The sequence below is a fragment of the Bombus huntii genome, chromosome 3 (genome assembly GCF_024542735.1).
Source record: "Bombus huntii isolate Logan2020A chromosome 3, iyBomHunt1.1, whole genome shotgun sequence".
Lineage (NCBI taxonomy): Eukaryota > Metazoa > Arthropoda > Insecta > Hymenoptera > Apidae > Bombus > Bombus huntii.
Window position 1 is genome coordinate 11,740,613 of NC_066240.1, and position 12,402 is coordinate 11,753,014.

General features: G+C 37.1%; 1 protein-coding gene across 1 annotated transcript in view; it reads right to left on the reverse strand.

Moving 5' to 3' along the window:
- The window catches only part of LOC126863608 (nuclear hormone receptor E75-like), a 218,703-nt gene extending 206,623 nt beyond the window's left edge, over nt 1-12,080 (reverse strand). The window contains exon 1 of the mRNA XM_050613924.1: nt 11,873-12,080. Coding sequence (XP_050469881.1) covers nt 11,873-12,065 — 193 coding nt within the window. The 5' untranslated portion in view covers nt 12,066-12,080. The remainder of the gene's footprint in view (nt 1-11,872) is intronic.
- Nucleotides 12,081-12,402: the final 322 nt, after the last annotated feature.

Here is a 12,402-nt window from a genome sequence, read left to right on the forward strand (position 1 = left end):
AATCAAGAGCGGTGCAACAGAGGCAGGGTCAAGGCGGTGCACTTCGCCGATGCACTCTCTCGAGGAGCATTGCTCTCGCCACCATTCTATCGCTTTCATTGAACGAACAATGCCGTCACGATTGACGCATTCAGACGTTCCGACGAGACGGGCCGAAGTGGTCGGCCCGTTTCAAGAAACAATAATTATACGATGGATTTACGTCGCACTTGAAATATCCGGTGCTGACAAGCCCGGAATCAAGAGATCTCTGTCGCTACACGACCGTCACCTACCAAAGAAAGACTCGATGAAACTCGTTTGCCAACTAATTGTACAATATAATGCTTGATCTTTGATCTACCGTTCGCAATTAAGTTAATTCTGTATTTAGGGAATGTTACAAATTTAATTTTCCAACTCGTATTATCGTTTAACATGAAATTTGTTAACGAGATTTTTCTGCTAATTGCAGCGTGTTCCGCATAGTATTTTTTAGGGGGCGGAGGATAGGAAGACGAATTATATATTTGTAAAAAAGGAACAATATTTATTGGAGGGATTATGAATTTCAAACGTTTCTTTCTTCGCATGTATGACATGTGAATTTTTAAATATTCGTAATAAAACTTGTTAAATTTCGCGATATTTTCGCATGTCTGTTACATTTTGTAACGCATTTGTAACGATGCCTGTTTGGAACGAATTACAATATAGGTAGGAGAATGTCAGATTCCGGCAGTTTGTTAAAAACGTGAAAAACAAGATTCAATAAATAAAAATACATAAAGCAACGCTCTTAAATTTACATTAAAACAGCCGTTATACTGGCGTTTCGATTAAAAAGCCACAAATTCGTTTCGATTTTTCCCTCGAAACGAAATAATACCTATATACAGGGTGGTTGGTAACTGGTGGTACAGGCGGAAAGGGGATGATTCTACGCGAAAAAAGAAGTCGAAAATATAGAATAAAAATCTTTTTTTTTAATTTTTCCATCGAGACAACGATCTACAGTGAGATCCGTTATAACGTACTGCACGCGTACCGAGCGAAAATTCAAAGTTGATTTTCTCGAAAACAAAGCCTCAAACGACAAATTTTTATTCTATATTTTCGACTTCTTTTTTCGCGTAGAATCACCCCTTTTCCGCTTGTACCAACAGTTACTAACCACCCTGTATATTGCATTATTAAATTTTTTAAGATCGATAACTACATAATTGCAGTAACGAAATTTAATTTTACCAGTACTTTCACCTTGAAGAATTTTCATCTAAATATTACTCGTATAATCGTAAATAAAAGCGCAATTAACCGTACGAAAAAATATTCAGAAAAATTCCTTGGAATTCCTGAATAACGTTAACCACAGACTGCGTCGTTTGTTCGATGCGAAGAAGGACTTTTACTTCATACATTGTATGAAACCCTATTAAAAATACTAAAAGACACTCGATTCCTTGAAACTCCTCAATAACATTAACCACAGTCTGCATCGTCTGGTGAACGAGAAAAAAGCTTTTTTCTCGATTTCCGAAGTCCCGCAATCCCATTCACCGAGCGGCAATTAAGATCGAGTTAAGACTCAAAGAGACGGCCAAGCTGGCTGAAGGGGTGAAAAATCTTTCATTCCGACGAATGCGTTTCCACCACCGTGCCGTGGAGGAGCCCTGTCGCTTCCCTTTCCCTTTCTCGTCGCTAAAAGAAGAGAAGAGAAGAGAGCCAGACAGACACGCGTCGGCACGAGAAAAGAAGAGATGTCGAGGGCGACGTATAAAGAATGGAAGAGGACAGAGAAAAAGGGCAGACAATAATGGTGGAGGATGAAAGGGAGGCCAAACGCTCGTACGTGAAGTCGCGTTCGCTTAAGCGTGTTCGTGCGTACAGGGTGTCTCGGCGCGGCGTGTCGCTTGAAACGGAGCAGAACTAGTCAGACAATGGGCTCGGGGGAAATGAAAGAAGGACATTTAAAGTCACTAATTACTTCGAGAAATACCGATTCACTGACGCACAATCGGAGGCCAGGAATTTCGAGCGAGTTTTCTCGAATCGTGTAAAAATTTCATAGATTTTGTACCTCTTGTTTGTTGGTTAGAAAATTATAAATTTTCAATTATTTGACAATTTGGGGTTGTAAGTATCGTGGATTTTTTAATTTTTTGACTAGAAAATGGAAACTTATTATTTGACTATTATACGACGGATGGATTAATTTCTGCGCGTTTATGCGAAATTTAAGAATACGGAAATATCCGGAATGCATGATTACAGATATTTATGCAAATCCATACTTTTAGAAGGATAAATAAATAAATACGACTTAAACAAAGATTTGTGTCATCTACTAAATATTATAACGAGTACTCTTTGGCTTGGTACGTATTCTGAAGATATTGTCACATTCATAAAAATATAGGAAATATCCAAATGCATGCACTCATTGCGATACCTAGTAAATGAAACAAATCTCGTATTTAGGTTCTTCATAGAGTTATGAATACACATAATTATCTGCGTTCTATTAACGGCTCTGATAGGATTTATATGTGTGTGTGGTGTGACACGCGTGTTCAAGCTATGAGAATATAAGTACAAATAGATAATAAAATATTGAATTTTTCTTTGAAAAATGAATCAACATTTACGTATCTATCTATTTATAAAGCATTTGTGATAAAAAAAGATAAAGATATTAGAAGAAAATTACAACCAAATGATATGATTGAATAATTAATACTAATTAGAGCAGCAAAATATATGAGATATATTCATCTGCGTTCTGACATAGGACGAAGAAGGAAACAACGTATAAATTACAAGAGACGAATAACGATCCGACAAACTAGCTGTCTGGTCGAGAAAGATCGCCGAGATACACGCCACGCAACAAGTAATTAGCCCGATGCATTCTACCCTTGAACCTGAAGCCTTCAACATCGACGTGCTCCCATATTATCGCCTATCCGCCGCGACTTTGCCATATTTTTTTCTAGTTGGGATCATTCTGTAAATTACCGTGTGTGGGACAGCTATTCGACCGGTGAAAAAAAATGACCTAGCGGGGGTAGAAGGAAGGGAAAGGGAAGGGGGGTATGTCTGGACGGTTGGCACGCTTCTCTGTGACCCTGTCGATCCACGTTACACGATGCATTAATTAATCGCGACCACCCCCTTGCTCGTAATAAAAACTCGCAGTTTCTCTTTTACTGAATTGCACTACCGGAGAAAAATGATCAACGTGTACAAAATTACCAATCTTTTTTTAATCTCCTTTCGTGACAATAAAAAGCTCGCGATTTGCCTTTTTCCAAATGTAACCATTGGTGAGAGACGATTAACACGTATGGAATTATTAAACTTTCTCCGATATTTGTTGATGGCGTTTATCAAATAATTTCGATTTCCTGGAATGGTATAGATAGAGAAAAAAGAAGAGATTAGAAAAATCTTCCAGAGGGAGGAACCGAAAATGGATCGGCTGAAACTTTTTTCGAGAACGAACAGGTTCCAACGATTCCGAGGGCAGAGATAAAGACACAGGGGCCCTAAAAATATTTGCTCTGCTTATCAGTTAACACGACGGCGTAGCCACTTTTCGAACCGTGACCCTTCTTCCGATCTACCAACTTTTTAGGGACTGACGTTTTCTTCCTAGAAAGATACGGCAGAAAATTTATGCGAGACTTTCCATTCCTTATTTTATTGCTTCTCACATTTACTCTCAAACGAATAACAACATCAAATATACAAGAACGTAAAAGTCAAGTGAAAAAATCCAAATGATAAAATATTACATAAATATATGAGTAGGAAAATATGCAGAAATCAAACGAGGATTACAATTCAATGCGTAAAGCGATTAGAGAGCTAGAAAATAGATTTGCACGTAATACGCTCAATGAAAATTGTAGATTTATAGGGGTGGAATTTCGAAACGGAAAGTTTGCAAACCACTGGCGTGCATGATGCATACGAGCGACAATGCTGCACGCACTTGACGCGCACGTGCTGCGTGCATGTAGTAGCAAATGCACGCACACGGACGCATCTTGAAACGAGGACTGAAGGGTGTCTGCGCCCATGGTACACGTTGCGAAGCGCAGCGGTTCGCACCCTCTGGGTATCAGCCTATTCAGGCTGACATTGAACTCTACGGAACCGAGGAGCTTTAAACTATTTTTAAATCGACCCAGACAAATTTTTTCCGCCGAACTTTTTGTATGTTTCCAAGCAAAATGTTAGGAAGAAAGATGATAATTGTTCCACGAAACGTTCCTCTCAACTTTAATGCAATGTAATAACTGCGATATATTGGAATTCGCTTTGAACGTGTGATAGATTTTTGGAAAATACGTCCCGTTCAATTGTACACATAGATTAGTCGAAGAAGTTGAAATATTTTTACGAAATTAATAGTACTATTGTTCATATAAAATTTCCCTAATTTATATAGCAGATTCTTCTTCTCGCGTCAGCGACTAACAGAAAAATTACAAAATGAAGAAAAGGAGGCTTCAGCTTTTGCTTGTCGTCTTCGCGTAAAAAAATAAAAAACTGTGCCTCATCGATCATCTTATAGAATCTTCGTAGGAAATTAAAGTCGAAATGTTGAATTTTGTTCACGAGATGTCGCTCTCCAGGTCACTGTACAACGGAACCTAGAATCATCGCAAAACTCTCTCTCTCTCTCTCTCTCCCTGTCTCTTTCTCTGTTAGGTTAGTCGAATCGGGGAATACACGTCAGCAGGCCTTGGCCTCCAGTCAGCCGATAATACGGAGCCACGATAACACCGGGGACTATTTTAAAACGCCGATTTAGCCCAGTCAAAATCAACATCGCGACTGCCGCCTCCGCCGCCCCCATCGTGTCTACCTGCATTCTTTGCAATACAAATAAAGCTGCCTGTGCTCCGACTACCGCGAAACGAAATCCGCTGCGTTGTTTTCCCGTCTGCGGTTCGCGCAAACAAACCCACTAGTGCTCGTCCTCGCTTCGACTCGGCTGATGACGATACGCGTATATAATTTGGTTTGCATAAAGCGCGCGTGCATAATTTATAGCCAAACGGTGTGCATATTGGCTGTTTCGTAAAGTGATCCGAAAAAAAATATTGGCATTTGGAAAATGTGTGGTTTTAAACACAAGAAGATTGGAATACAGGTATACAGTATATATGTATTGGAATATTAATTGATAAATGAATAGTTTTTCGAGTTATCGAAATAGAGATAGAAAGGGGCGCATATGTTTTAAGTACTCGTTGAAAATAATTTGGGTTATTTGTTTGTAAGATACGAATATCGAATTTGCGGATCCAACGTTTGTATAGAAGATAATTGAAGCGAAAAATAACTCGAAGAACTTCCAACGCTTAATAATAAAGATAATGGCAAATTAAAAAAAAAGTAGAAGTATTTCGAAAGAATTATATTAAAGTAATAGACTTTACAGAAATCATAGACACAAAATATTTCTATGATATACTATGATACTATAAATAGTTTTGTTTCTTCAAACTTGATAAAAGTCTAGAATCCAGATGGAGGAAAAGATAGAAATGAGGAAAATTCTAGAAATTCTTTTCCCCTACTATTTGAAGAAAGAAACAGAATCTTAAAGAAACAAACATTCGATAATATAAATCGACAGAACAAAAATTGCAATATCCCCCATAAAAACTTCTATTGTAATACTTTAACTTCCCATTTACTAACAATCCCATCAATCCAAAATTTTATATTTCTGATTAAAAAAAAAATGACGTTTTATTTTGCTGATTGGAGGAATGGAACTTGCTCGAAGAATTCGAGTAAAAAGGGTCATTGAATAGATTAAAACGTGGAAAGAAAAATGGCATTTTAAATGAGACGGAACATTCATTATTAATACAATATGCGGGCACCTCCGCGATGAAACGTATCAGCGGGTTTTCGGCGCGCTTTCCGGAATTTCTCATGGCCAAGGTCACGGCACTCGCGTCATCTCGTCGAATCTATATTTAGAGCAAGCACAGAGATTGACTCTTTTTTCCTTCGTCGAAAGATTAGCACAGATCGTGAAAAGCCACTGACTATTGTCATAAGCAATTCTCATGAAACCAAGGAAAACTGATACGCATGTTAAGTGAAACAAATGCCTCTAATTTTCCTTTTATCAGACAATACGGCGTTCGATCAAAACAACGATGCCTTCTGAGATACAATAGAATACAAATAATATTTTTGTAGACGATGATTAACCTAACAACGAATATGGAAAAGCTTGGAAAAGTTACTGTTCCATATAATTCGATAATTCCCTCTATTTGTCGATATACACTGTCAAAGTTCGAAAAATAACGCTTAACACACATAGTGATCTAAAAATTGAATGTATCTCGTCGTCTAATGCAAACATCATTAACACACATTTTTCAAAAGCGAGAGCGGATAACGAGGCCACAGCACGTTTTGTATTCTTTATCTTTCGACACTGATAACGTTAAATCAAGCATCAAACGAATCGAAAGATTCGTAATTCGAATGACTCTAGTACGTTAATTAAGCGTTAATTAAACATGTAAACCATTCTGAACAGTCTTTTATGCAAATATAAAGTTTTCAAACTAGGAAATAAGAAAATAAGAAATAGCAAGAATCGTTTTGGTGAATACGTCACGGACTGATTAACATCGTTTTGAAATTTTAAGAATTTTACAATTCTCCAAATCGTTCCCCGAACGATTGATTTATAGAAAACGATTTTTTGATTCGTAGAAAACGGTTTTTCACGTTCTCACCACGTTCTCAACAGTAGCAACTGGATTCGTTCGAACCCTAAACCCTCGACGCTCATGGAATCCACTACCTTTATCAGCTACGTCATCGTAGCTGTGATAACGTGCCACCCGTTCAATGTCATGGAAACGAATGTCGTATTTTCTCAACTGCCACAGACCGCCGTTTATCAGAGCAAAAATCAAGCCCGACAACCTGTCGTGCACATGGAGTATCGTGAAGTAGTGCGAACAGGAACTTTCAACCCCTGGCTTTCCCAAATGAATTTGTAAAATTCGAAATTAGCTCCGAATTTTTATAGAACCAAGCAGAAATTTTGTTTTTGATCGAATAAAATTGCCTTACAATTTTTAACTAGCATTATGCTATACTGTATTCAATTACTTTTAAACTGTTTCTATATTTTTTATGTATTTCCCATGGTGTTTGCAAACATTAGTTTCTTTAGGAATTAAAAATAAACAGATATTTAATTTATATATTTGTATAATTTGTATCATTACCATTGTAATTTTTGAAAATTATTATAAAATGTATCTATGGCCTATAAAACTTTATTTTCTTCAGGCACTTAAAATGAAAAAAACTGAATTTATATTACATTATATTTAACATTATCGACATCAGCATGAAAATGAATGACGTCTTAGCGAATTTCAGTTTCTTTGGGATTTCAAAATGGAAAAATTAGTAAAAAGAAGAAACTAGTATTGTTCATATTAAACGAATTGTATCGGTATGTATCGTTGATTTTATTGGTCGATATATAACGAAAGAAACGAATTGATGTACATATGTAGATTAGAATGTGCAAATCGTAATTGATTTTTTGTCAATCCTACGATCAATAGATCAACGACCCTGACATTAAACGCGACATGTCGATGGCTTAAATTGTATTTGCATATCGAGGTCGTCATCTTAACAAACCGGTTGATCTTCCATGCCGAAACTGTTTGTTATTTAAATTTCCAACGGGACCGAGATACTTGTGAGATTAATATTATACACAAGTTCAAACAGGCATCCAGCATACTCAAATAGTTTCACTCACTTTCGATTAATGATAAATCGATGTGAATTCGAAATGAAACTCTATGGACTATTTGATTCGATATACCAAAAATTATAATTTTGTACTGCTTTACATTTGTCACAGTTTATTTTATATTTCTCATATTTTAAGGACTATATTATTCAATATTATCCAATAACGATAAATGACTTGATCTTCTTCTATAAGAAAAAAAAAGATACAAAATTTCACCAAAATATATTATAGAAAATAATGAATTTCTTTTTAAAAATACCTTGAACGTTGAATAAAATAAATACAATTTCTAAAATTACAAATAAAATTTCCTAAATTCCTGTCCAAAATAGGTCTAACTTCCAAATAAAATGTTTAGAAACCCTAATAAAATTCCTAAAATACTAAATAAAATCCTTAAAATGCTAGACAGAATTTTAAAATAACCTACAATCAACTTTCCATATTAAGCAGTCAAAAATGTTTTACAAGGGAATTATTTCAAATTACTGATTCCATGGCAGTAAATTGTTATGATCACAAAATGATAATGCTTCATAATTACGTAGAAACGCGAATGGCGTATAATTAACGGATAGAATGCAATATCTCTGACTTTTTGTTGTTCGTAGGTTGTGCCGTCTGAATCAATAAAGCAGCCGCGAATCGAGCAGTTCGCCTTATGCAGATTGTTTCGTCAGCAAGGAGGCCTCTGTTCATCGACCACGGATCGATTATCGATTATCAAGCAGGTCAGATATTAGCTTTCAGGGGACGAAGCCCCCGTAACGCGGTTCGTCTCAAGTCCTCGCTCCAACAACGTGTCTATTGAACCACTCCATCGATTTACTTTCATTTTCCAATTCACCTTCGGTCGCAGTTTCTCCGGCGGTGCGTTTGCCTTTACCAGCTTGTTGCCAATTTATTTTGAATTAATAACGAACATAAGAGAGGTTGTAAAACGCGTTCCTGTCTCGCGAGGCTCGACTTTCGAGAATAACAAGATTTTATGTCGCTCAAGTGCACGTGCATTCGAGTGATTCGACTCTGTTTAACAAAGTTCGTTTGTATACAACGCGTAAAAACGAGTATCAATCATGCTGCTCGCCGAGAACACCGAGTACCTCTCTTGCAAGAGAAAAATGCTCAAGCGATGGAGGAATTAGGAATGTGTGATTTATGTCGGTCTTTATAATTTGTTTAGCAAAACGATGCTTCTCTGAATGGACGGAGGTGATGAATTGAATTATTAAAAAACCAAAGCTACGCACTATCATTTTATCATACTATGACGCTACGCATACTCTCTAATTATTATACGTATTTCGTTACAATTATTATAATCAAATTTATTCCCTCCCCTTAGGCAAACCGAATTGTTCGTGCCCTAATTTTTCTGCTTTTATAGACCATCAAAAAATCTGGGAAAATTCTGAGATACTTCCTAAAGTAATGCCTATTATATTATACAATCTTTCATCGAGCCAAAGCTCTGCTACGTTTACGAATAAAAACTAAAGATTCGCTTCAAAGAAATCCTAGAGTGAAATATCGTCTAACCCTTTCCACGAAGGGTTAATCATACAAAATCATTTGTTCCAAAGAAACAACCATATTTCACCGACACCACACCCCTATCAATTACAAACCTAACCTAAACTCCAACGTCGTACCTCATCGTTCTCCCTATGAAATCTACCAAATCCCCACAGACAAACCTTCATCTGTTCACCCTATACGCAGACACCACATTACACGTGAAAATCACGACGCTCGACAAAGAGGTTACATCGCCCTCTCCCCTCCCGTTGTGATTTAACCGAAACATAAAAAAAAAAAAAGAACAGAGGAAAAATACAAGAAGAAAAGAAGGAAATAGAAAAGCTCGTGCATCCGCAGGGTAAAACCACGAGTATCAGTGTTTGCTTACACGCCACGACCGCCGATATATTCGGAGTAAAAGCGTATACACACCGGATAGCGGTAAGAGGGAGGCTTTTACTCCGTCCAAGAGATGAAAAACTTATTTTTAGGCACGAAATGGCTCGATCGAGCTTTGCAGCGTCGCGCTGCTGTCAACTTTCTCTGCCCGGATCTCCTACGAGTTCGGCCTTCGCGTTACACAAACGTCCGGTCGTCACGAACAGCGCAGACGATAGCGCTTAGCGGTGCTTATCGTTAATGAAACGTACAGACGTAAACACTAAACATAGTACACTGATCGGTACGCGAACAGTTTCTACGAATACCAGGGGGAAGGGGGAAACATCCCTGTGCAGGATTATAATAAAATGCGGAAATTAATTACGGCAAGAACTGATATAACAAATTAACTTTGCGTAAGCAAATTGAATCGTTCACGATTTAAATTATTTCCATAAGAGTTTTAATTTTTTATTGAAAATGGTATTACAGACATAATCTATGTTTATATAATTATATAATTATATAATTATATTGTATAATTATATAATTTAGCAGGAAGTTTGAGAAGTGTAAAACAGTAAAAAGGATTAGATTTGGGTATAAACGATCCAGGTTGCCTGTGAAAAAATATTTTCGCCTATGGAAGATTAATAATTTGGTTACTGATATTTAGCAAAATTCTCAATTAATTTGAAATATAGCAAATTCCGTACTCCATCGACAATGAAACTTCATGTAACATCTTTCTTATTCTCGCTTGTAAATTATGTTCCTGTAACTTGATCAAACGAGGAAAATCTCGTGTTTCTGATTCAAGCAGGCAATAGCGATTTACTTCGAATTTGTCACAAGGTGAATGGACAGTGACTTGCTTCTTTTTGAAGGATGAAAAGACAAGTTTTTCCTGAGGGGAATATTTGAAGGTCGGAGAGGTATATGTAACGAAAATAGAAAGAGGTAATGTATATTTATTTTGATGTAATGTATATTTATTTTATGTGTTTGAAGCAGAGACTTGAGTTGGGAAGGGTAATGGAAATTTTTAGCTATTCGAAACCTCATTGGGTAACACTCGTTTCAGTAAATGATTCTTCGTCATTATACACTGTGTGCTTATGGTATCTACATGGATTGTTCCATTCGAGTACACGATACTACGATTGTTATCTTTCGATCGCTGGTTTTAATTTCCTTGTAAATTCGTTTAACATATCGAAATGAATTTGAAGAATCCAAAGATAGAGCAGATTAAATTAATCGTATCGTTACTTGTCTCATATCGTAATATTTATAAGAAATTAAATTAAAATATTCACTGTTCAAGAACTTCCAATCACTCCCACAATTTGTCATTTCTTGTTTATCGAGTCTTATAATTTTGAAACAGAACGTTGAAAAGAACAGAATTTCTGCTATTAACTGGTACACGGATAGACCACGTAAATTCAAGTTAAAGTTCAAGGTCCGATGCCGAGATTTAAGCATTATAATGAATCTAAAATCTGCTCGCTCAGGGACCAATCGACTCGATCGTTAAGAGTAGATAATCGTGATAAAATTACCCTATTTTTTACGCACACGATATGATGTATTACGAATATTCGATAGCATAATAAAAAACGATCGTAATCGTGACGATCTACCATCTGAACCCTAAATATTATCGATATTTTTGCAAACGTCACTGTAAAAGACGCCATGATATCGTTAAAAAAAGCAGATTAATTATATCAAACGAAATTATCCATTTCTGCAGATTTCGATAAGTGAGAAAGGCTCAAAATCCAAACTTAATCATCATTTTTCGTGCATTTTTATTAAGAGCGAAATAAACTCTCGACAATGAAAAATCCGTGTTTAACATGGACTGCTGCAATGTTGTAACAAGTTACAAGAGATATTCGCCATTAGCCTATTCCAAAATGAAATATGCAACATACTTTTTATATCTATCGTTTAAAAAGTATTTCTAACCTTCGAGAAACTATTTCACTTTCCCTAGACGTAGTAACAAAATAAAGAGACTATCCATGTTCGAGATTTTAATACTTTGCTCCATAGTCCAAAGACTTACATAATAACTTTCCTTAATCATCCAACAGAAAATATAACCTTAAAATAAAAGAACAAAAGGAAGGAAAAGAATGTATAGCTCACCGAGATCGGGAATGGAGCTGGTCGGTTCTTCGTGGTGGCCTTTGCCCTCGTTGGAGGCTCTAGCCCTGGGGGGCGGTGGCGGTGGCGGTGGTCTCATACTGGACGTTGAACTGACTACGACAGTGGCTGGCGGTGGTTGCTGAGTTGGTCCTCCGTTTCTATGATTTCCTCGCATCTGAGTCTGTGGTGACATCAGGACCGTGTCACCGCGGTGACCCTGGGGCGGCCTAGGGCACCAGCCATGAAGAACCCTGATCGCGCTCCTTACTTCCGCCTGAAGTTCGGCGGCCCTGTCCCTTGCCGTGTGAGCCACGTTTAATATATTTCACCCGCGGCCGCGGGTCACGGGATTGCACTTAAAAATCTTTCGCAAACAACCGTTACGATCGGCTTCATTCACGAAACACGCAGGCACATGGATGACGATCAAAATCAAACTCGTGGACGAGTTAGCAAAATCGAGGCTTGGTATACTTGGTCACACAGTATATCGTAAAAGGAATAAAAGAAAAAACGCGTGCACTAGAATA